The 26,620-nt window shown below is 40.8% G+C and overlaps 2 protein-coding genes across 3 annotated transcripts; one reads left to right on the top strand and one right to left on the bottom strand.

The window, feature by feature from the left end:
• Positions 1–691: 691 nt before the first annotated feature.
• Positions 692–10,900, top strand: tmc5 (transmembrane channel like 5). 2 transcript variants are annotated; one of them, XM_084375649.1, is made up of 18 exons: positions 692–767; positions 2,171–2,287; positions 2,418–2,520; positions 3,608–3,689; positions 3,797–4,057; positions 4,457–4,599; positions 4,869–5,013; positions 5,340–5,492; positions 5,857–6,023; positions 6,688–6,763; positions 6,857–6,954; positions 7,056–7,151; positions 7,257–7,332; positions 7,817–7,950; positions 8,076–8,249; positions 9,171–9,249; positions 9,415–9,504; positions 9,597–10,900. In XM_084375649.1, the coding sequence occupies exons 1-18, from the start codon at positions 761–763 to the stop codon at positions 10,161–10,163; spliced, it is 2,568 nt and encodes an 855-aa protein (XP_084231775.1). In that variant the 5' UTR covers positions 692–760; the 3' UTR covers positions 10,164–10,900. The 2 variants fall into 2 exon arrangements, with proteins under 2 accessions (XP_084231775.1, XP_084231774.1); XM_084375648.1 differs by having other exon boundaries at positions 9,594–10,900.
• Positions 10,901–11,627: 727 nt separating this feature from the next.
• Positions 11,628–20,600, bottom strand: LOC311266455 (germ cell-specific gene 1-like protein). The gene is made up of 5 exons (XM_084368830.1): positions 20,104–20,600; positions 16,791–16,838; positions 15,403–15,555; positions 14,713–14,824; positions 11,628–12,657 (listed from the first exon to the last, which is right to left on the bottom strand). The coding sequence occupies exons 1-5, from the start codon at positions 20,390–20,392 to the stop codon at positions 12,363–12,365; spliced, it is 897 nt and encodes a 298-aa protein (XP_084224956.1). The 5' UTR covers positions 20,393–20,600; the 3' UTR covers positions 11,628–12,362.
• Between the last annotated feature and the right edge of the window lie 6,020 nt (positions 20,601–26,620).

Raw genomic sequence — 26,620 nt, 5'->3', positions numbered from 1 at the left:
ATAAAGTGTACTGTGAGAGAGTGAAAGGAATGTCCTGGCATTATTCTGGCTGTGAGAGTGATTTATTTTTATTCTTTTGGGTAAGAAGTTCCTAAAAAAACAAACAAAAACATCAGTCCATAGTCCAGCGGTCATATCCATTTCATTTGCTTAATTACCACATCTGAATCATGACTCTTTTCCTGAACTGATAACCCCGGTGCTATTGGGCATCATAAACACAAATCGTTCGACCTCAATGATATGACGTGTATCTGTCACTTTGCATATTGTTTGTTCTGTGTGGGTCCTCCAGGAAAACCCACCACACAAACCCCTATGCTAGGGAAGACGCAGCCTGGCGGGGTGACGGGGCAGACACACATCCGAGCGGTCAGATGGGCAGAGACGATGCTGTAGGGAGGGTACCATGGGGGGGCTGGCAGGAGGAGAGCTGGAGGGGGAGGCAGAGCATCCCCATGGGTCTCATCTCAGCGCGCCCCGGGAGTCCTTCATGGCAGCATGACCACAGTGAGTGGACCAGGACTGAGTGACCGAGCTCAGTTTATCAAACTATAGAACAATTCTACATATTTGTATAAAACTTACTGCATTGAAAAAAAGCAACATTATTCCGTGTTGACGACTTGTGCCTCTGTGTGTTGCTAAGTGACGCTCGTGTTGATACTCCCTCTCCTCCTCACTTGTTCACTCAGATCACAGCACTTTTCAAATCCCCCGAGACTCCCAGTATGATCGACCCATTCGACTTCCTTCTTCCATGTCAGGTAATCGTTAAACTAATCTTTCTCCACTCCTCCAGATAATGGGTCCTATTCGGAGTCTTTACAGTCATTGTAGGCGCTCACAATGTTGCTATGGATATCGCTAAACACACACAGAAAGTTGTTAAGTCCCTTAATAATTCAAAATAAATGTGACAATCACGTTGACCTGCTGACCTTGATATTTAATCAACTTAACAAAATCCAACTGGGTAATTATTAATGGAGGCCGCTCACAATGACAAATGACATGCAGTACCAGGAAGTTGGCAAAGAAAATAAAAAACAGGGAATGGGATTGTCTTGACCTTTTTTGACGTCAGCAGACATTTTAACTGCACTGTGCTGAATGTGGTGTATCGTAACTAAATCTGTGTATAATTAAAAGGCCTACAGACCGTGTCTTAAGCTTTCAGCTTATGTTTTCAACATGATGCGACATCTTTTCACATTTTTAGCCACGCTAGAAGCTCTGGGGATTGAAATGATTGCCAGTCAGTCTGTCCATCATTTTAGTCCAGACTGGAATATCACATCAACTACTGGATGGATTGTCATGAACTATGGTATACACATTTGTGGTCCCCAAAAGAAGGATACTACTACTACCACTTTTCCTAGGTTCAAGGTTCACATTTGTGGTTTTCAATGAAATGTCTCAACAGCTTGGATGGATTGCAGTGAAATTAGGATCAAACAGTCACATTTTACTCAGGATGAATAACGTTATATCTTCACTTTCCATGTCCAACACTTTGGTTTATGACCTAATGCCTGTAAAACTATTGATGTCACAGTTTTATTTTGTGTTTAATGCTAAATAGCAAATAGTTTGCCAACATGCTAAACTAGTGATGAGCCTGCTTAACATCAAACCTGCTCTACAGTGTGAAAACGATCCAGTTCCAAAGGGAATCGAGTCGTATTTGTTGAGAGCAGTTATCTCTATCAATGTACCAATATTTCATATCAGTATCACAGTCATAGTAGTCTCTCAGAAATTGTGTCAGGCTGCTGAACGACAGCCGGCCTACATTAGCTGGCAATAGGTTTAATCAGGAGTTAAGATAATGTAAAGTTAGTGATATGCAAACACATTAGCTCATATGTGTTGTGCTGCTATCAGCTGTGCTTTCAATCATTGTATTTACAGGAGGTCTCAAAGTATATGTGCACTAGCTAATCAGGAAATTATAAAAGGAAGAATGAAGCTGTGATGGGAGAATAATTGTTTAACTGTGTGAGCAGCTGCATTTAAAAGTACAGAGGTTGATGACCGTCACTCTGCTCCTGTATTTCCTATCTGCTCCGAGAGTTTACCTTTAAATGTCAAGCTCAAAACAGAATCTGTGACAGTCACTGCTCAACAGCAAAACACATTTTTCTCTCTTCGTTTGTTCATCCAGGGAACATGACAATGAGATGGAGGGGAATGACGATGAGGAGGATGAGCATGTTTCCTACTGCTGATCCTTCCCATCTGGCTTTCACAGAAGACGCCATCAGGAACGAAATGGAGAATGGTAAGAGCCTGTGACGGGCGTCAATTCTTGCTGTGGATATTTGCAATGTGAAGTGTGACATTTGCATCCTGGATGGTAGCCTATGACAAGATAACAGGGAGGGCTTGTCTTGTCGTCTTGTGTGTGACAGAGGAACAGGACCTGGTCAAGGAACTGGTCGCCTTGTCAACACGAGACCGAATTCGGGCAATCCGGGACCTTCCGATGAGCTTTGAAGAGAAGAAGCAAATCAGGTGGGTTTTGACCGACAGGCAGTTAAAGTGCCTCCTTGTAAGTATCATTCTAGGCCCTGAGTTAACCTTTACACCCTGCTGAGAACCATAAACCAAGGTTTCTGTTTGCAAAGACAAGGTGGTTCCATGGTGTTGCAATATAGAACACTGAAGTTGCATACATGGAAACTGACACACATATTTACCCTGCTATCTTGTTTCAAGGTATGTTACATAAAGGTCCCATGTTATTCTCATTTTCAGTGTCACACTTTGATTTTGGGTGTTTACTAGAATAAGTACATGTTAAATAAAAATGAATACATCTATAGAGCTTGTAAAGAATAATTCTTAAAGAATAATTCTTCAATTCTTAAAAAGATTATTAGTTAGAGTTCTACATTATGTGCCCAGCGTACTGTGATGCCTTAATGTTAGCTTGCAATCATTAGCAATGTTAACAATGTTAGCTAGCTTGAGCAAAGTTTCTTGAGGGGGCAGATGATGTGAACAACAGCGATGTTCTGACACGAATACAATGGAATGGGGAGATGGATTGCTATTTTAAGTGGCTGAATGTTATCAATGATGCCTTTAATGTTAAAAAAACCCCCACATTATTTGTGTATAATTATCATACTGTTCAAAGCTGCAGCACCTTTATTCACGCTCTCTCTGAACGCTCCGTTTTAGTGCCCAGTCTGCTCTGATTGGTCAGCTCTTACAGGCCTGAGCAGGGGCACTGCCCACCATGTTTCTGCATCAGCTCTGCTGGTGTTTTTGCAGCCAAAGGTCGTACTGTGGGCGTGGCTGAGAGCTGTGACTGTGTAGTTGTGACATCACAACCTCACAGAAGTCCTGACAGCATGTTTAAAGGCACAGTGTCTGAATACAGGCTGTGTGCATTTCTCTGTGGATAAAGCGATTTGATACTTTGACAGTATTTATACAGCAGCCAGACCTGCTTTATAATGGAAATCGCACTTTCTACACTATGTGACCTTTAAAATGAAAGTGCAAAGGTTTTTATATCATTGTGGCAGATCTTGTAATTCAACAGGAAATATAGGTTTAAACATACTAATTATGTTCTAATTTACCTCCACAGGAGCCAAGTACTTGCATTCAAATCTGCCAAACAATCCCGCCAGTTCACATGTTTCGCAGATTGCTCTGAGAATGTGTCACTGGTGAGTTTTTCATTCATTATAAAACATTATGCAGCAATACCATACTTAAACAACTCATTGTGAGGGTATGTGATCGTGTGTTTTCATGTCACAAGCTGTTCTCTCAGTCTCTCCGCAGGTGTGGCTACAGTGTAAGGTCAGCCAGGCAGACCCTGAAGCTGTGGCAAGGCATCATCAAGGAGGTAGGCGGCAGGTTTGGCACCAGCGTCCTCTCCTACTTCCTGTTCCTCAGATGGCTGCTCATGTTCAACATCTTCTCCTTCCTGGTCAACTTTGGCTTTATCACCATCCCGCTGCTTGTTTACGACCCCACACCCAACGTAACCGCGAATGTGAGCTTCAGAGGGCTGGAGATACTGACTGGAGCTGTAAGTGGAGCCTCCTATCACACCACCACGTACCTTTAGCCTGTTGTTAAGTCACAACTGTCCAAATGATCCCTGATATATAGAGTATCTGGACATTTTCTTGTTCTAATCACTAATTTTGATCGTTAATGTGAAAAAGGGTCATTTCTAGTAACAGAAGTTGGAGTTTGGAAATACCTGGTTTTGCTGCCACAGACACAGCTGGAAAATGTCTTGATATCTTGTTGAAAATATCCAGTTTTGTTGTTGCAAAGAGATGTTGCAAAATGTCCTGACGGTCAAACGCTTCATTATTTGATATTAAATACAAGTTGATTCGCCCGTCTGCACTACCAGATGATTATGGCAGTATGAGAGAATGTTTTCCAATGTAAAGTAAATGTGTTGTGGTTTCTCCAGGGTTACTTTAACTACACTGTCATGTACTACGGCGGCTACAGCAATGAAACCCTGGTGGGCCTGGCGGAGTACAACATGCAGTTGGCCTATTTCTTCACCATTGCAGTCTACATGGTGCTGTGTGGACTTGCACTCATCTTCAGGTCAGCGCATTTGTCTGTATCATTATAGAACAGTGGTAATTTCATTTGTATTTTTTAAGGTGCACTATGTAGCATTGTAGTCTTTCGGCGGACCCTGCCGCCTCTCTAGCTTCAAACTGTGTTCTGGGGACCTTATTTTCCTCTGAGAACAGCTTGTCAGCTCAATAGCAGAAAAAGTTTTTTTGCTTCTCCAAAACTATGTAGTGCCCCTTTAATACAACAAGATTGCATGTTATCATTGTTTGCACTCTGTCTCTATCCTCATGCAGCATGGCCAACTCATTCAAGAAAAACTATGTACTAGCAGACTCAGCTTCCAGCAGTGCGTGGCAGCTCCTGTGCAGCTGGGATTTTAGTATAACCAATGAGAAAGCAGTGAGACAGCGCAAGAACAACCTGCGTGTCCAGCTAAAGGTGATTATTACTGTGTTACGAACTGATTTTTGTCAGGACAGAGAGAGGTGTAATGGGATTTCATCTACAGGTTGTGAAATATATCTGAAACAGGCACCTCTGAATGACATGTTTATCATACAGTATACAGTAAATATCCACTCATTTATACTTTTTAACATGCTTCTCTAAGCTTTGAGCTACATTTTGGTAGTAAACCCTGGCTGCAAATGATATTTTCACAATATGTCAGACAATTAGCTTTCAGAGGTTAATTCCTGTTTAAAGGCACGACACACGTCTCATTAATTTTAATCACTGCGTTTGTCCTCTTGCCATCCCTTCAGGAGTCTCTGTCAGAGAAGGCCCAGGGGGAGCTGCTCACCCGCTCTGAAAAGCTGAAGCACTTTGGGATTTATTTAGGTTCCTGGCTCCTCTCCACCGGCCTGGCTGTTGGCTGTGGAGCTAGCATTTATTACCTCTGCCAATATGAACATCAGGTACGAAAGTGAAGACTGAATAATTAGTCTTTTTTGTTAAATTGGGATCATTGTTTTTGTTGGATATAGACTAAAGAAAAGAGAAAAAACAGTTTCCTCTCTGTTTGGAGAGGTAATCTTGTTGTTCTGTTGGAGCCAATATTAACGGACAGTTCCCTTTGTGTGCATGTGCAGAGAAACTGCATACTTTATGGCATTGTAACTTATTTGCTCTTTAACAGAGTGCGTCATAAACCTACAACTTGCTGACATGTAATGTGTCAAATGTCATTTACCGGCAATGCAGGGTTTGATTCATTTCATTGCACACAGTATTCGTCATCTAACACTATCTTGATCTGACCTCCATGTGTTATCTTTATAGCATACAACAGATGAAGCCAACTGGTCTCTGCTCCAGGAGGCGAAGACCCTCCTGGTCCCCTTTGTGGTGTCTCTGATGAACCTGGTTGTCCCGCTCTTCTACTCCCTCTTCAACAAGTTTGAGATCTACTCCAGCCAGCGGAGACAGATCTACGCTCTGGTTGTCAGGTAGAAAGCAGGAAATCTAGTTACTTTTATTAAGACATGAGATCAATGAATATATTTTTTTAAAGAAACAGTTTTTAAATTTCGTTTTTTTGCTTTCTTGCCAGAGTTAGACGAGGAGATTGATACCGCTCCGAATATGAAGCTGGAGCCAGCAGCCGATTAGCTTAGCTTAGCATAAAGAGTTGAATTATGGGGAAACAACTAGCTTGGCTCCCTAATTAACAACTTATATCTCATTGCTTTAATCAATTCAAAAACCTAATCATGCAATACAATGTGATAGAGTACGATACAATGATACGATACCATGGTGCAGGATGTGACGATACGATGCGATAGTATACGACACGATAATACGATGCGATGATACGATGTGATACGATAAATTTAAATTGATACCATGTGTTAATGCATTAATGCAAGTGCTGGTACAGTAGGTAGAGTTTCTTACCTTCTGACAAATTCAAGTTAGCTGTTTTCCCTCGCTTCTAGTCTTTATGATAGGCTACACTAATTAACTGCTTCATATTTAGCATACAGTCATGAGAGTGGTCCAGTCCTCTGATCCTCCTCTCAGCGAGAAAGCAAATCAGCGCTTTTCCAAAATGTCCAACTATTTCTTTAAGCTTTAATGCTTGAAATCTTTTTCCTCTTACACTTACAGAAATGTCTTTCTCAAGATGTCCATCCTGGCTGTCTTGTGTTATTATTGGATGAACGTGGTGGCTGAGAAGTTTTCGGTACGTTTGACGGGGACAAACATTTCATTTCTATCTTTAAAAACACAAATATTAGTTTAATCAGTCGAGATTCACTTAATGTGTTCCCCACAGTGTTGGGAGTCCATGGTGGGACAGGCTTTGTACCGTCTGGTCATTTTTGATTTCCTATTTCTGATGTTGGGATCCTTCTTTGGAGAGTTTCTAAGCAAGTGAGCTACACACTGAACGTTTGTTTATATTCTTCACAATCATAGAAATGTAAAGACGTTAACTTCAGATGTAACTCATATTCATTATCTCTCTGTAACAGTGTTGTTGGGACGAGATTATTCCCACGTCTGGGGGTTCCAGAGTTTGACATAGCCAGAAATGTTCTTGAACTCATCTATGCACAGACTCTGGCCTGGTAAGTAAATAAAAATTAATTAAAATCATGATTTTTTTTTTTTTTTCCTGGTCTCTGCTAAATTATTTATAAAATGTTATCTTATCCTTAATTTTCTCTCCACAGGATTGGAATCTACTTCTCTCCTCTGCTGCCTGCCATCCAGATTCTCAAATTTTTCATCTTGTTTTACTTAAAGAAGGTAAACGCCGGCCCTTAATGTTTAGAGGCCTTGGTGACTGTACACTGAACTGCCAAGATGACATATTGCCTTAGGCAGATACAATGCCATCGCTGCCTGAGCTGCTCTACACACGGTTTTAGGCTCACGTTACTCTATTTGGGCACCTGCTTCAATAATTAATCAAAATCCTTTCATCACATTGAGCGCATGCTTTATTTTGTGTTATGGAAAAGACAGGCAGGGCTTTGGATTTATGGTGCAAACCTTTTGCTCACAATGAAAAGCCAATTAATCGCAGAAGAGTAAATGAGTTGAAGACAATTGGTAATTCGAGCTTGGCTGGGTCTGGTGTTGTTGAATGTTTCATGAACATGCTGAATGACCTTTGAAGCAAAAGCTCATCAAAGCTCCGATGAGTTCTTCATGTTTTATTATGGAGATGAATAACTGTGATGTTCAGTAAGTTAAAAATAATGAGTGTTTCTGTTTACCATTTCCTCAGGTCAGTCTGACCCAGAACTGCCAGCCTCCGCGGCGGTCAGGCCGAGCAGCTCAGATGCAAACCATCTTCATCGGCCTCCTCTTCTTCCCTTTCTTTGTGGGAGCCCTGTCCATAGTTGCATACACTGCCTGGAGGTACGAGGATGTGACCTATTTCTACCGTACATTACATTAACGCACAATTAAATGCAAAACAGTGCCAATTTTGTACACAAGCTGCATTCGTCGGTCTCATTTTATCCCTCTCTCCTGCTCTGCAGCCTGACTCCCTCAGAGGAGTGTGGGCCTTTTCGGAGACTCAACAATACCTTCAGTGTGGTTGGTATCTGGATAGATGAGCTGGAGGAGATCTCCAGCTCTCACTGGGTCGTCTGGATCTACCAAAACGTCATCAGAAGTGAAATCTTCTACTTTTTTATCACTCTCATCATCTTGTAAGTGCATAGTACAGGTGTTATGTTGTGTGTGTGTGTGTGTGTGTGTGTGTGTGTGTGTGTGTGTGCTGTATGTATTGTGTTGAAGCAGATAGAATCCAGTTGTGAGTCAGTTTATACACATTTTCACTCATTCTGGACCTACAAGTTACACACAATGTGCAAAAACAACCACAATTTATGTCTTATCATGTACTAATCAGAAGTAATCAGGTGTTAGCATGCTAACATTAGCTAATTAGCACTATCAGTTGAGGCTGATCATGGTGGCGCGAGAGGAGAAGACAAGGGAACAACAGAGATTTATCCTCTGGGGACCATGATTATTATCTGTACAGAACTGAATAGCAACAGATATTTCAGTCAGGACCAAGGTGGTTGATCAGCTGTGATATTTTGTTTCTCTAATATATGTACAGGCTGTAATGATTTTAAACTAAGCTATATTATACGAATCATATATAAATTATGCAAATGTTTTGTGTTGATTGGAAAGAGAAGTGCATTATTGTTATTTATTTATTGCATATTGAAGAAATTGTAGAAAGAAACTAATTAACTGAGGATATAATGTCAGCTACATGAAAAATTCAGTGTGTTGAGTTTATGATATTGAGACAACATGTCACGTCCAGCGCAGTCCCCTTTCAGATCATTGATTTTAACTTTTGTTGGGACATTAAGCACTCTGTACATCAGTCATGCAGGGTAACCATGTGGCTCAGTTTAGTGGCATAAAAACAAACAGTCCCAGTGTTGTAGTACAATTACTGAAATGTATTTGACTTTTAAACGTTGTCGGCTACAGTCTAGGACAATGTGTTCGTGCAGCGTGGTTGTGTCTGTATTCACATTCTTTATTCATCTTTGTGTCAGTATGGTGTCATGATGTCACGCATGTGATCGCGTCTGCCTCCTCAGGGTCATTATATACATCTTCTGGCAAGTCACTCAAGGCCGCAAGCAGCTTATTGGCCAACTGAGACAACAGATTGTTAATGTGAGTGTTTTTAAAAACTATCCCTAAAAATGTGTCTGTCTATTTTCACCTTTATTTTGTACCCATGTGGTGTGCCTGTTTATACAGGAATTTGAAATTCATTTTTCAGTAATAACAATGTAATATACAATGTTCTTCCTTTGTTTTCTCTTTTTCTGTCACCAGGAGGGGAAAGACAAGTCCTTCTTGTTAGAAAAGCTCCAGAACCTCCAGAAATCCAGTCCAAAAAAACCCAAACAGAAGAGTCAGAAAAGGGTTTGTTGTTTAAATATCTCACGCTATCTTATCATTTTTTACTTGAGAGTTGTCATCAACCTCACTGGATATTTCCTGTTGTCCTTCAGCAGAGCAGTCGGCGTTCAGATGACCACCCCTCAGGCGGTCAGTCCAACTCAAACGCCATGGTTCAAGCTTTACTCGCTCGCCAGAGGCTTGAAGAGGAGGAGGAGGAGGAGAGGCGCAGCGGCGGTGGAGTTCCAGTACCCTCAGACATCTCCACCTCCAGCGCTCTGGTTCAAGCCATGATGGCCCGTCAGAAATCTGAAGGCCAGGATGAAGATTTGAACCACATGCATGGTACACACTCATCATCGTCCAGTGCCCTCGCACTGGCCATGCAAGCCAGGCAGATGTCCCAGATTCAAGAAGGAGATGAATACTTCAGCACAGAAGGTTTGTCTGACAGCACACCCAGCGCTCTCACACAGGCCATGCAAGCTAGACAAAGAGCAGACGAGTACGGAGACACAGATGGCCTGCCATCCCCCGTGTCGGGTGTCATGATGCAAGTGATGCAAGCCCGGCAGAGGGCAGAGGAGGCTCCACAGAATCCAGCTCCCGCAGGCTCCAGTGCCCTCATACAGGCCATGTTGGCCCGGCAGCAGGCCCAGAACGAGTACGATGATGGTTACTGAACTTTATCTTAGCGTGGGCAAAGGAACAGAACTGAAAAGAACATTATGGACTTCTTTAAGATGACTTAAATGACACTTATATGTATCAGGATCAGTTCCAAGTTTAGAAATTGGGTGATTTGTTTTATAATTGCAATACATTTAGTCCTGCTGTTCTGGAAGAACAAAGTACTAAAACAGCTGCTAGAGCAGGACCAGGAGAGAGGGCAGGTCCACCTCTTATGCACCTTTTTACAAATATATTTAATAGTATGTTTCTATGACAGTATATAAGCCTTGCAAGGTTAATAAGTACTGGAGCATAGGATGAGTGAGCACACCATTATCTGTATCTGTTCAAACAACTTCATAACTTCTGCATCTGTACTCAAAATGGGTTTAAACAAAGAGTTGTTAATTTAAGCCTGAAATTGTTAAAGGTTGATCAAAAGGTGTTATATTTATTATTTATTAGATAAACTATTCACTTTTTTTTTTTTTACTTGAATAAATAAACTTGAGTTAGCGGCCCAATGAGGATTTAGGCTCATTACGAGTACAGATGTTGACACTCATACTTGCTCAAGCCTAATATATACACTAGGCCTGATCTTGTGCCATTTATAATGTATTTTGTGTATCATAAACATAACATGCTAAAACTGTATATATTCTCTGTGAAATGTAGATAAACATGAAATTTAGATAAAAGAAAGCAAATAAATAACAAAAATAAAGTTATATTGTCCAGTGCTTTACATTATCTTATAAAAATGGCTTTTGAGACCAAACTACAAAACCAAGAAAATACAGTCACCATCATTAAATGAGTTAAATGTAATTTTGCACACATGCTCTGTTGAGACAACACTGCCATCTATAGGCATTATGGACACAATATCACAGAGTAGACGCTGAGTTTGACCACACAACGGCCATCTTGTCAAACATGACAGACCCCCCCTATATTTTTTGTATATAAAAACTATTAAAATAATATAAACTCCTTTTCCCCACGAAAAATCCAAAAATCTATGCAGATATTTTTGTTCTCTCAAGTGGACACAAGATGTCTCCTACTTCATGGAGAAGACTTTTCTCAGTGTATGTTTTCACATAATTGTGTGAGTTGCATATAAAACCTTGTTTTGTCACAAGGAACATGCGCATTTTAAACTCAGAATTTTATGTGAGCACAGAGGAATTTTACCTTCAGCAGACAACAGTTTTATTTTTTTGCCATATCTTTGATTCTAGAATCTTTTCAGATAAAATATATATTGACTATAAACAAAAATATTAGTTTAGGGATTTTTTTGCCGGCACTCTTTCAGTTAGGGCTGAAGGTAAAAACTTCCACCAATCAGAGGATAGGGCAGTCGGCTCTTTGTAGCCTGAGAAGCAAACACAGGGCGAAGAAAATCTCTGAGGAAATTGCTGTCAGGAATAACAGAAAACACATTTTTGAGTGGAGGAAGACTTTAATACCCAGCATATTCTCCTGAAACACTCTGAAAAGAGACATTGTCACAGCATCATTAATTTCCTCCAAACAAAGCAGAGACATCAAATGAAAATTACAAACTGAACTGCGAATGTGTGACGCTATACTGTCGGCTGATTGTTCCTGATGTGTTTCTACATCAGTTTTTCCTGATATTATTAACACCGATGTGTTTTGAAATTGCTTGTTGCGACCTGTGAAATGATAAAAGTAACTGATTGTTAACATCCAGAAGAAAAATGAGACACATTTTTACACAACCATTGTATGTACAAAAATACTGCACACTTACATTCCACGACTTATTTACAATTTATATATGTAGGCACGTCATTTGCAGGAAGAATCTGTGGCTTTATTTCATCATCAATGAAAACCAGATAAACTGTCACCCTGTCTTTGCATTGATTTATTGATTGATTTAATAAGGCTGTTTGATCTGAGAGACCCTCACTCTACTTCTGTGGGTATACTTAACAGTTTCTTTTAAATCTACATTGTGGAAAAAAACACCTTCATCCATGAGATTGTTCATTTTTTTCTCCCAGTCATCTGTAGTTCAAAGCTCTGGTGTGACTACCGATGCCAACGACACACCCACAATTAAGGCAGTGTTAAAGAGATGGAGCTAACGATGTAGTCTAAAATCCTGTAAGGTTTTCATCCCGTTTCTGCACACATCAAGAATAATCCCACCACCTGCTGTTCTTTCCCGTTCAGCACTGTTCTTCCCCCAAAGATGCTGCAATGTCACTCAGGTCCAGAGAGTCAGCAGGAATGGGGGTTTTCCTGCCACTTTTCGGGGTCTGGCTGGAATAAACCTCCACCGATTTGGAGATGGAGTGCACGGAGCGTTCCCGGAAATATCCGAAGGCCTCCCGCGCGTGTTCCTCGCGTATGCTTTGCTCGAAGGTCTTGCGCTTGTGCCTGAACTCGATGACGGTCTTCGTGTAGGAGTTGAAGGTGGTGACTGATGCACCCATGCAGAAGGTGAAGGACGCCCACGCCATGCTGAGTGAGAAAAGAAGAAAAAGTCACTTAATTCAGCACATGTTGCTACTGCTGTTGTCTTTTGTGATGAAAAAATGGCGAGCAGATGTGTAGGGACACAATCCAAATTGCATTTTGACAGTTTTCCCTCAATATTTTTGTTTGCAGAGATTAGTGTCAATCGCTTTAAGTCCTTCTGCTCCCTGCAAGCGTGCCGGCCACATGTGAGATGAGACATTCCAATCACCGTCCTATGTTCTGTTCATGCAGGTTGGTTAATGCGCACAAGAGGTCAAGAATTGTTTAGCCTCTGAAAGGAATTTTCAGCATACTGTGCGTATTGTAAAGGAGTGAAATATTATCCCCTTATGCAATTCCAATCACGCCTGTATTGGGGCTTTGGACACCAAAGCCTAATCCTGCTGTAACATGAGAGCTTTGGGCTTTTTTCATTAGAGACAGTGATGCTGGGGAGAGGTGAGAGCGGAGCAGCTGACTGTTTGTACATCATATGGTGTTAGTACAAAAATAAAACAAGCAGGATTGGCCGATGATTTTAGATTGTGATTGATCCTGAAGGCTTCCTCATTATGCTCTTCAGGCAAGTCGTAGAGATTGTGGTATTTAAAGTCCTACTACTTCTATTCCAGACTAGCAGGTCCATGCTACTTGAATAAGCCAATACAGTGATGTAGCCAACTAGATGGCTTTGCTGATTGGATTAGTAACCTCACATAACTCTTCTTTGGGTGACATACTGTAAATAATATATCGAGAGTTATAGCTAGCGGCATGGCGGATAAGGATCTTTAATGCAATATTGTGTTTAAAATTGAGAAATTCATTGGCTATTTTGAGTCTTGCAATAATCCAAAGGCCACTGTAAAAATGAAGAAAGATTACAATTGAAATCTTAGATGGTGATTGCAATTAACCTTTAAAGACCTCGAACAAATTTTTGGGGCACCTTCCTCCTGTATATATTGTTTTTCCTACCCTATTCTAGCAGTCGGCACCAAGTGCCATACATCATCTGATTCAGGAAAACCTTAAAGGTCACACTGATAAAAACATTTTAATGGAGACAACTCATTTAAAAAAAGGAACACATCTACAGAGCTTGCAGAGAGGTGCAGAATAAAAATGTCTTTTTCCTTAAAACATTATTATAATCATAAATTAATAATTTAAAACATCTCGTCAGGTCCAAAATGATTATTTTGGTCAGCAAAATTACTGATTTCTACAGTATGGACCCAACACACTGTACTGCCCTAACTTTAGCTAGCTAATGTTAGGAACGTTAACATTTGATAGCTAGCATTATCATCATTAGCTAGTGCAATAAACTGGTACCCACTTGAGGGAGCAGATGATTCAAACAACAGCAGTGCTGTGACATGAATACAATGGAAGGGGGAGATGGAACGCTACATTTAGTGGCTGAATGTTTTCAATAACACCTTTAAGTTGCAGTCAGGCCACATTTTACATTTACATTTTTACCAGTCAATTTTTTTTTATTGTGGCCATAGACAGAACTTCAGGAAGTTTAGTTTTTTAATGAAAATGAAGAACTTGGAAGTTTTAGACTTTTGAGACTGAATTTTTGTCTACATGTGACCTTTCCTAAGGAAGTTACAGCCATTTATTATAATATGATCAGAGGTATTTTTCAGTGAAAAACAGGTGAAATCCTTTAAATGTGTCCAAAAAAGGTTCAGTCAATAGAAAGGTTATCCAAAAGCAAAGTCTGTTGGCCCTGTGGAAGACTCCACATGGGTTTCCTTTATGATCAATGCTGCAGAACGTGATGGCATAATGTCCACCAATGAGTCCCTGAAGCTCAAACAAGACTTGTGATAACACTGAAAAGCTGAGAAACGCATTACACAAGGTTTTAAAGCCTATGGATAGGATTAACGGTTCAAAAGCTATTAAACATTTTAGAACAAAAGCTATTTTTAGTCGCCGGCAGCTGTCTAGGTCTTTGAGGGTTAAATAGATTGTGATATTTTTTGGCCTGTTTAAACAGTGCGATGTTTGAGTTTTGCTGTGTGATGTGTGGAGTCATACCAGAAGGACCAGCCGTAGTCCCAGTTGTAGGGCCTCCAATCAGGAGGGCCGTGGCTGACAGTGGTTTGGAAGACCTGCGTGTACATCACATGAGCCACCATGCCAAGAAGACCTGAAATAACATATGTGGTTAGTCAGCTGGCTGCATGACAAACGGTCCAAAATCAGAAAAAGCACAAAGCGTTCCTCAGAAATAGAATGATGAAGCCTTTTCATCCACACACAAATATGCACACCCACACACACATACTGAAATAATGTGATGCCAGTCCCCATCCTAACAGTGCACTCTGGTTCTTTCTGAAAGAAAGATTATTTTGCAAAACTAATATCCCCTCTGATCCTATCAGAACTTCTCTTCATCTTGTCAGACACTGAAAGAACATTTCTTCACTTTATGACTTATCAAAATGACTCATTCTGTTATGTACTAAACTCCTTTGTCATGCATTTGAATCTATTTTGTATTCATTCCTGATAATTACAGTAAAGAAAGCTCACAGCCCACTTCATCTTCTAAATCCATTTTAAAAGCAGAGGACCTTTGCTTTGTTATCACACACTGCTCACCACAAGATGGGAGTCTTTAATCAAGCTGTGGGAACTGGAATCACAAACACTTGACTTTAGGGCATCACAGGCAATAAAAACAAACACTCACAGCCTTTCAGCTCATAACAATGAAAATACCTGAGAGCACAGTGAAGACAGCAGCGAAGGCATTGAGCTTGAGTCCATCGATAACGTTGCTGGAGTTGAACAGCTCTAAACACATGAGGCTGAAGCCCACCACCAGCAGAACAATGTACAACATCTCAGACACCAGCGACAGCCACAGCATCCCTGCAGAATAAGCACATGATGCACATTAAATCAAATCATATATTAACATTTCCAATTATAGTGTGACATAACTTACAATATATTACAATAACGTCATGTGTAGCTGTTTCATGTCCTTTTAATTGTGCAGCAGTTTACACAGACACTGATATGTTATTAACAAGTGGAAAATGAATCTTTACTGCAGTCTTTCTTGCTATTCAGTCACTTCACAGAGAGACAGGAAGTGAGCATTTCTCAAATGACAATGTCCCCACAGCTGAAAATCCTTCAAGTAAAAAAGAAATGTGTGTGGCAGCATCTGTGTTCCCATGGTTTCATAAAGAGTTTCAAAAGACAGTGCCTACAATAAGGGTTATGTGCTTACTGCAAACCGAACATGAAGTATTTACAGTACAGGGGAACAATCGTCCTTCATAATTGAGTGGATCAAAATTGATTATTGTCTAATATTGAAGTTTTTTGGTCTATAAATTATCAGAATATGGTGAAAAATGTCAAGAAGGGTTTCCCAAAGCCCCGTTCTGGATGATATCCTATAATGTTTTGTGTGACCACCACCCAAAGATATTTAGTTTACTGTCACAGTAAACTGTGAAGAAACCAGAGAATGTTCACATTTAAGAGAGAATTTTGACTTTTTTTGTTTCTCAATTGTCAAAATAGTAGTCATTAGTTGCTGTAGCTCTGGATGTCATACCTTCATAAATAGGTTTAATTATTTAGAAAATTTATATTTTTAGGTCTTAAGTTCTCGTTCTCAGTTTAGAGACTGTACCATGTCATTGTCTAAATCATCATCTTCAAAACTTGGATGATGATGACTTTATTTAGAAAGATAGAGATGTGTTTACATTTTTTTTGTGAGGATGTCTTGATGACACAATAAACTTGATTTATAGTACCTCAGTCTCTTCTGTTACCGATTTCTAAACCAGGCTTCAGATTTACATTACATTTAAATTTAGTGAGACAATCATTTTATGTTTCCTGTGAAAACTGAACAATAGATTTCCTTATTGCAGCGTTCAACGTTGACGTTACTTGCCCCAATACAAATTGTTTCAATCTGAGGAAAAAGTCTCATTTCTAACCTCTTTCAATCAGAAACTTCACCATGTGAACTTTAAACTCTACTAAACAGATGCAAACTGACTCCTGGGTGTCCTCAGTGGGATCGTTGTGGAACTTTTGATCCTGATGGGACCTCCTGTTGATGAGCAGTGGACACTCACCTTTCTCTGATGCAGGGGCCAAGTCGATGAAGCTTCGGCACATCTCACCTGCAGAACAAAAACAACATGATATCATGATTTCGCCCAGCACTGCAGCAGTCATATCTTTAGCCAATACTTACTGTTGGATTCACAGAAATATGTGAGTAAGGCAAGGCAAGTTTATGATTGAGTAATATGAAGTAATATGATTGTGGAGGAGTAAAGAAGAGGCAATGTCAGAGGAGACCAGTTTAGGATTAACAAACTGAATAAATCTATGCTCTCAGGACTGCACTGATACAGACCTCAGTCCAGTTCCTAATCTGTGTTTAATTCCCAATTTCTATCCAGGTGGCTTTCACTGGATTGGCTCGGACAGGAGCATGACCTCCTGCCCGACGGCCACGCAGCAACACCAAATTCACAGTTCATAAGTTCAAAAATAAATAGACAGATTGTTAAATAAGAGGCAGGTGTGTCAGAAATGCAGCTTTTTGAGCTTCTGCTTCAGTGTCACCAGCTGCTGTGCTGGCAAAGCTCGCTCAACATCTGCTTCTTGTCCTACTGAATTACAGGCACTTTGCATAGAATTACAATGATATAATAAAACAGAGATATCACTCTGCACTGTAGTAACACTCACGCCAGTCACAACCTTAAACACACTGTGAGACGTAAAAGTGCTCCTGCGTCACTCTCACAGACAGGATATCAAATATGACCCTTGACACGGCATGTTCCTGCAGATGTGATGCTTCCCCTCTGATGTCAAGCGGAGCGTGTCGCTGGATTTGTTGTAAGTGGAACACTTTAATCAGGTAGAAGAAGGGTGGCAACAGCTGTTTTGAGGAAAAACTCATCAAGGCCCCTGTTACATAATCCTTATTAACTCAAGCTGTCTCAGCCCCCCCTCCATCGTACAGCCACTTGATGAGATAGACATGTGCTAGCAATTCCTGCTGGAGTAATCTCAGTGTGTGGTTCATTCTTAGTCTTTAGCATCGTAAAAATATATATTGTTAGCACTGTTAGCACAGTTACTGGCTGATGTCAGAGCGGTGTTTTATTGAGTTTTGGACGCTGGAACAGTTCTTGATAAAGATGCAGTGAACTAATCAGAGATATTTAACCAGGCCTGATCACACCTTTGACCTGAACCTCCCATGACTTCTGATGCTATGAAACTCTTCGCCATCTTGAACCCCTTGTAATGTAAGGACTATACTCCAATATCATCCAGTTCCATTCACTGTTTTCTCTTCCCTTTGGCTTAAGCTGTGAAGCAATCACATTCTGCTCCTATCAAGTGCTGCAGCCCCTCACTTAAAGCCCTGAACAGAGCACAATACTGTATCTGGAGTGTGATTGTCCTCCCTTCTCTCCTTTTTTTACCCTTCACACTGAAGCTCCCATGTGCTGCTGTTGGCTCTGTGTTTTCATGCCAGATAAAACCAGACAAAGCAATTTTACCAGCAATTTGATAAGTAGACTGATATTAATGGAGAGTGATTATCCTGAAATGGAATAACAGAAAAAGAGCGAGTAATCTCCATTTGAACTGAGTGTGCCATTATGACAGATGAGCTATAATGACAGATTTCAGAGATGAAGGCCTGTTTGTTATGTATTGTGTTTTAAATTGTGAATGGCTGGATGATGATGACAATGATAATCTGTTCTGTAACAATCAAAGCAAAAGATAGTGAAATGAAAGCTGCAAAATATGAAGGAATAAAGGCAATTTTAGAAAAATAGAAAAAGACAGTTCAAAATTAGATTTTCGAATCATTGAAATAATCAATAAAAAAAATACATAAAAAATTGGGAAGATATAGTTTTTCTGCATTAAGGCTTTCTTCATTCTCATTATTTACCCTGCCAAAACAATTTCACTGTGTCCTCTAAATACTAATACTATTTTGGTGCCGATGCCGACAGCAATATTAGGCAGTAAGAAAATTCTGATATATATATATATATATATATATATATGTCGCTGATACATATACACATTCTTATATGATTCTTATATACACAGAATATTTGCATAAATGCACATTTTTGCAAATGATCCCTCAAATCAACTTCACTGGAAACTTTACAACTACGAATTACTCCAAGCATCTTTTTCTGCATTATTTTCTGTAAAAAAAAAATAAAAATCCGATAACATTTACGTCAATATGGTTGGCCAGTATCGGTGGATATTAACGGCTGGTCGCGCTCTAGTAAATGTGCTCTCATTTAACATTAAACCTCTCAGCACAACAAATCACTGCACTTCCCACATGAATATAAGCAAAGAAAATAACTGTAATAACTGTGTCAATTGGCGATGTATAAAGTTAAGCAAGCCCAGCAGCCACACACAACACACCACTGGTGGAACAAGTATTCAGATCCTGTACTCAAGTCAAAGCATCAATACCAATGTGGAAAAACTCCACTACAAGTAAAAGTACTGCAATCAACACCATACTTATGTTAAAGTATGAATGGTCTGTGTTTTACTATAACATATCATGTTATTTGGTTTAATACTGCTGTATTAAAGGGGCGCTATGTAGTAATTCATACTTTTAATATTTACAATATTAATAAGGTAATAATACAAACACAGAAATATTTCTTTGTTTGTTATCTGAATAAACAAGCTGTTCTCAGAGGAAAATGAAGGTCCCCAGAACACTGTTTGAAGCTAAAAAAGGTGGCAGGGTCCGCCACATATAAACAAATAAAACAGTGTGAAACTATGTTGTTCTTTAAGGCCAGTTTGTTTATTCAGTCATGAAAATGAATAATTTCTCTTTGATTAAAATGTCTTCCCATAAACTCTTTTAATATACACTGCATGGTGCATTTGTAATGCTCTAGATGTTTAAGGTTGAGCTGATTTTAACAACTTTAAATGTAGTTGAGTATTTTACTCTGTATCAAGGCACCACATCTAAAGTCATCATGTTTGCTGTGTGGCTGTGCTGTGCTGCCTGTTCTCAGCTTGGTCACAATGCACTTTCCAACTAATTCAAGAGGGTTTTAAATAGTTTATTTAGCATAAGAAGCACCATTTTCTCAACCAGTGAGAGAAACACTTCATCTTTTAGGTTACCAGTAACATTCACATCCAGTGTCACTTCATCATAGATAGGTGGTTCTCACTGGACAGGAAGTAGGAGTACAACTCTGACTGAGGTGTGGTGACGTAGTACAGTTGTAGGCTATATAATGAAAAAGTTAGCCTCAATATTTAGCCTACTAATTGAGTAAATGTACTTCCACCACTTCAAAACACACACACACACACACACACACACACACCTTGTGGTCTTACTTTCATCGTGGATGTTCTCCTCGCAGGAGAACCAGATGCCGGTGTGGAACTGTCTGAACAGGAACCTGTCGTCCCCGGTCTCCCAGCTGTACACCACCTTGTTCGGGTCCGTCTCGTTCACTCCGTAGTCGATACACTGGTGAGTCCGCAGCTTGCTGCACTTTGGCTTGGGCACCCTCTGGGTCCCCACGCACCAGTAAGTCGTTATAAAGGCGGTTATGGAGAAAAACAGGGCGAAGAAGTTCAAGCTAACCGACAGGAGGGTCCTGCACCTGCGAGACGTCGTCATGGTCCGTCAGAGGGGTGCAGCGGCGCGCGGAGGACCGAAAAGTTCATGGGCGCGAGGGGGAGGAGGAGGAGGAGGAGGAAGAGGGGTGGGTGGGTGCGCGAGCTAGTTTCCAAACACACCTGGTCAGGTAGAGCTCCCATCAGCCGCTCCGCTGTTACCATTAGTGTCCACTGAGGCGCAGGTCACACACAGCATCCCCACACGAGACCAGCTGGGAGACACACTGTCACAACTCCCGGCATCCCACTCGTTTTTCCTCTTTCCAGCCTCCAGGACGTGACGTTGTCAAAGGATTTGATGCTCGCATCCAGGGTGGGATTTTCTCACGCCCTCCTCTCTGTCTCCTCCTCTCTGTCTTCTCCTCTCTGTCCCCTCTCTGTCTCCTCCTCTCTGTCTTCTCCTCTCTGTCTCCTCCTCTCTGTCTTCTCCTCTCTGTCCCCTCTCTGTCTCCTCCTCTCTGTCTTCTCCTCTCTGTCTCCTCTCTGTCTTCTCCTCTCTGTCCCCTCTCTGTCTCCTCCCGTCTGTCTCCTCTTATCTGTCCCCTCCTCTCTGTCTCCTCTCTGTCTCCTCCCGTCTGTCTCCTCTTATATGTCCCCTCCTCTCTGTCTCCTCCTCTCCGTCTCCTCTCTGTCCCCTCCTCTCTGACTTCTCCTCTCTGTCCCCTCCTTTCCGTCTCCTCCTCTCTGTCTCCTCCTCTACATCTCCTCCCTCCATCGCCCACAAACAATTCATCAACCACAGGGTGATTATCAGCCATATGTGGGGCAAAAGTTCCCACTGCGATCCAAAACCAAAGACACCCAGATTTCACTGTAGAATGACTGAATTTAAGCCAGTTTCTCAGTGATGATGATGATGATGATGATGATGATTCATTAATTAAAGGGCCACTTCAGCAATAAAGTTAGGAGACTCACAAAAAGGGTCCTTATAAAAGACAGGAAGCAGCAAAACCTTGGATATCCCATCCTTTTAGTCCCTAGAAGTGAGGATGTCCCCAACTGCACAAATAAAATTCTAGCTGCATCCTACATTTCCCACAATGCAACGCAATAATGACTTCAACTCGTTCCCTCCCTGCCTTCTACAGGCACAAATCTTTCAAACCAGTTTAAACCACCAAATGCACCTCAAGTCTGTAATGTAGGCTTTCTGTTCAATAATTTCAGTCTGAAGCTGAATCCATGTTACCCTGATGACATCACTAGGGTTAGATAGAAAAGTTTTTACTTTGGAAGTTTCCTCCAGTGCCACTGAAGATGCTATAAACCTGAGTAGTACTGAGTAGAGCTCACAACAAAGTCTGTGGATTATCTTGAGTGACCGGGTCATGATTTCTAGAGAGAGACACTGCGGTTGAGTTTTTCAAATGTAGCCTACTTCCATTGTCTTCAAGGCAAATATATTCAAATACAAGGCAAGAGGAAAAATATGTATTATTGATTTTGGGGTGAACTGTCCCTTATCCCCTGATCAAGGCTAGAGGCTAGCATTAGCCGCTACTAGCATAGCACACGCTAATCTCTGACAGAACTGATTATGTTGCATTGTGGATAATGTAGGCCCCAGGTTGTTACGGAGGTGGTTTGGTCTGCGAGTGAACTCACAGCAGCGCAATGCTACTGAACGATCATAGGAATATTACAGGGAAACACTACAGGCAGCAGTGTGTCTCTATGATCTGTCAATCTTCCGCAACTACACGTTGCTATTTGTCACTTTGATCATGAAGCTGGCACTACTCTTTAAAGTTTACATGCTACATTGTAGAATAGAATCAAGTATTAATTGCACGGCTGCCCAAAGTGGAGCCCATAGGCCAAAGTTGGCCCCTTGTAAGGTTTGATTTGGCTCACCAGATGAGGGGTGGAGGGGGGACAGCAGATGAACAAGGGGAATGCCATCCCTCAAATTGCCAATTGCTGAAAATGTAAATAAATAACAAAATTGTTGGAACAAGAAGCTAAATGCGTCATAAACTGCTCGACTGACTCAGAATGTGGGATTTGTTTGTTCCTGCAATATGTTCGACTATTGTTTTTATTGTTTATGCAACAGCAGCAATGTACATTTGATTTATTGCACCAGCTGTAGCTAAAAGCTCCATCTGTAGTCTCTGGACTGAGACCGCCGGTGATGCACAGGTCGGCAAAGTTGATACCAGTTTAACGCTTTGACTATTCACAATTATGCAAAATGTCCAAAAATGTGTGTAACACAAGCCACATCTGTCAGTCGATAAAAACAAATGAAATGTAATCAAATGCAACTGCAACACTGTTGCTCATAAATTCCACACAGCAATTAAAGATTTCCATTAATCTTTGGCTTCACTTCTGAGAGTTGTTTCTGTTTTCAGAGAAGCTGATCTGTGCTTTATTATTCAGAGAGAGGTCACAGAGAGGATGATGATCAGCTGCTGCTGCTGCTGCTGCTGCTGCTGTTGACCAGACTGTCGGTGGTCTGTTGAGCTCTTCACACTAAGAAGTACAGATGACTCCACGAGCCTGAAAGTCTGCAGTGAACGTCTTCTAATCTGAACTGTGCCAGAGCACAGAGGCAACGCGAAAGTTGGCATTTCAAAGACGTTTCCCCTGAGTGCTGCCGCTCTCCCGTGTGAGAGTGAGCTAAAAATACAAACCGTTTGAGCCTTCGTGCAAACAGTGTTTACAACCCTGGAGTAAACGAGGCCAGATAGGCCTGACATCTCTGTTACCTCAGCAGCATGCCTTCATGTTCAGCCCATGGGGCTAAGCCGCACTTCAACATGACTCTGAAAACTGACAAATCAGGCCAAGGCTCTGCGCCAAAGAGCCCAAAATACTGTTGAACAAGCTGCTGGTGATACTGAAGGTAATTACCACTTGTACAAAGGTTATCAAGGGGTGAAGGGTACATTTGTTGTTGTAATTACACAGGATTAAATATTCCACTTCAAATACCACTGGCTCTTTATTATACAGGCTCACAGGCACAAAAATAACAAAAGGAATTTGACAAACTGCTTTGAAATGGGTGTGAGCAAACCCCTCCACACATCTCAAAGCTTCAAAAAGTTCTCAGTGTCCTTAAATCACCCAGTGGGTCGTGACAACAGCTGACAAGAGTCTTATTGAATATCAGCAGCATATTGGAAGTGAGAATGCTTGGCCACAGTCTGGTAAATACTGCTTATGACGTCCATGGGGATGGTGATAGGCTGTCTCCTGAGTTCATGGCAATAACAAGAAGTTAATCCCTGCTCTCAAGTTAACACACTATAAGTCCTCCGCTGCAGTGTGCGGAAATGAATGTCCACAAATCACTTCAAAGACTATAGCAGGAAAGAAACTGCCAAATTTGAGAAGAGGCACTTCTACTATGTACACAGCACACGCCAAGCGAGGATGGATTTAATGAATCCAGAGTATTTGTGAGAATCGGAAGAGGTGAAGTGTGTGAGCTATGGAAGCCCGTCTCTGCCAAAAATAAGATGAAAACAAAGCTTCCCATGGTAACTCATAATTATGGGTTTAAAAAGACCTAATTATGAGATAGAAAGTTATGCATATGACATAAATAGTCATAATCGCTGGATATAAAGTCATAATTATGAGATACAACAGTCATGAACATGTAGAATTAAGACTTTTTTCTCATAATTTCAACCGATTATTACTTTTTTTTCCTTCAGACAGACAGTGAAAATATCCAGATACATACTGATGTGATTAAATACACTGTGAGGGGACTTTCCACATGTTTTAAGATAGATTAGTGGCACTGGCTCTAAGGATGGCGGTGTCAGTCTGCCAACTGGTCGTTCCACCACTAGAAGAAGCTGGAAACAGAATCAGGTGTTTGATATACGTGTGTGATAAACTGTAGGCTACCTCTGATCTATACAAACAGCTCTCTGACAAACTGATAAACACTTGAGATATTTCATCACAGACTTGTTTTATGTGTTTAAGAATGTGGGCTCTGGGTTAGTAAGTTGTAATACGTGATATGAGGCTCAGACCATAAAACATTTTAGTCATCTTCACTGTCTCCTCTTTGGTGCTACTGAATGATCATAGAAATAGGGAGCAGCAGCGTGTCTCTATGATCCTCTCGCTCTTTCACAACAACATATTGCTATTTATCCGTTTTGATCTCGACACTACTCTATAACTACTTTATATAGTAGATAGTACTTGCACAAACCTCAGTCAGATAAAGGATCAATTAGTCAGGCAAACTAGACTAACATATTCAACTAACCAACCCCTCTGTCCCTGCATCTTCTCAGGGGATGGAGAGGGTGGATGGCAGGTTGGTCATTTTGCAAACAAGGGGGATAGAATCCACCCTCAACTCACAGACTGCTTATTATTGATTATAAGGACTGTTTGTGTCGGATCACTGTGTTCCACAGATCGCTCACTCCAGGTCCTGAGTCTAATGTCACGCTGCATCTAGTTTTCTTCAGAGGTTTGAGGTCGTCATGTTTTCTAACTTGACAATACTGTGTATACTGTTCCCCTACAGTTACATCTGAACTGTTTTAACCTCTGTTTCATCGGTAACTAGGGACGTTAAAGATGAATCATTTAGTGATTAATCGGCGTTGGAAATTTCACCGGTTAGAAATGTATTAACCGCCAATCAGATACATCAAAAAAGTATCCTGTTACAATTACAAATACTTGCTTATTAAATATAGCAAAATAAAATACAAAATACTGTTATTAGAAAAAAGTATTTAATTTAAGTGATTTAAATGATATCTTTAATTGATAAAATACAAAAAGACAGTCTATGCAAAATTAAGTTTTTACATTTTAGCCATTTAGTAGGCTCAATATGGACAGACAGGAGCTCCGCTATTAAAATGAAGTCATTATCATTCAAGTCACCTGGTGTTTACTTGGTCTGTTCTTTTAACTCCGACAATCAATTCAAGAGATTGTTTAACAGAACTGAATTCAATTCTATAGAATCTGCAGCTTAAAGGTTACTGTTATCATCATTAAGGAGGATGGACCTTTGGCGTTTAATTCCATATAGGGGTGACCATTAACTAATGCTTTTGTGGCCACCAGCTCTCTTGGGATAAAAAATATTTATTTATATATTTAATATACATCCAGACTTTCAGTCATAGTTATATAAACATTCTGGGACATATTCTATATCGAAATCTTACATAAGTTATCTGGGACAGAGGCCAGAATGGATTTCTCTGGCTGAACTGATCCGTTAGGATTTGATAGGAGATAATAAGACAACACATTTCCTTACAGCTTTGCCTAAGCCTGGGAATCACATGGACATGAGCAGCATGAATGATCACTGAAGACGAAAAAAAAAGAAAAAAGAAAGAAATTTTAATGTTCTTTTGTCCTCTGACGAACACTGTACATGCACAGCTGCAGCCGTTGCATGCTGTAAGAGGGCGGCTGAGCATTTAGACACAGATTAAAATGAAGATAAGATTATTGTCCCTTTGTGGGATCATATCATCTCCGTGTACAGTATGGCATCAGATCGCACGCAGCTCCAGCTCTCTAAACTGTTAAAATGCAGCAGCTTTTGATATTGTGCAAGAGTATCCATGTCAGAGGAGATTAAGAGCCGTTACACTGCATCTTCTCATTGGCACTGAATACCTTTGGAGCATATGTGGCTCCAGAGTGCAACATTGTGAGGCCTAAGCTCTCGATGGATACAGACTTCATTTGTGTTTCAGCAGCAACTTCCGCTTAAAGCTGCTAAGAGTAGAATTTTCCTCTAAACAGATAGCCCCTTAGGATTAGTCTTCATAATCTGCCGTTCACTGATCCTCGAAATCATACTGTCTGGGTGCTCTGAAATCAGCTTACAGTACTACAGACAGTAGATGGTGTGTGAGTGGTTTTATGATTGGGATTGCGTGCTGTGCGGGCTTTATGTACAGCAGCACCGAATGAGAAAAAGACAATTGTTTAGGGAGAGTGTTGCTTCTAATCTGCACGGAGGATATGTCAACTAGTATTGTAGCAACATGCTGTCTCCTGCTCTCCTACACACACACACTGGCACGCAATCACTCATCTCTGCGATGCTAGACTGTAAGGCCTTTCCTTCTGTTGCAAACAGATGCTCGGTGTATGAATTGAGCATCCTTGGTAACCTCTGTGACTTCCATGAAAATCCAGAGCAGTAAGACTTAAAAATGCTTCGTGGCGTAGGTGCCGGTGCGAGGACAGACGACACAAGAGGGAG

This window comes from Pagrus pagrus (assembly GCF_965226575.1).
Source record: "Pagrus pagrus genome assembly, chromosome: 2".
Lineage (NCBI taxonomy): Eukaryota > Metazoa > Chordata > Actinopteri > Spariformes > Sparidae > Pagrus > Pagrus pagrus.
The sequence above is the reverse complement of the archived record's forward strand: the minus strand, read 5'-3'. Positions and strand labels throughout refer to the sequence as shown.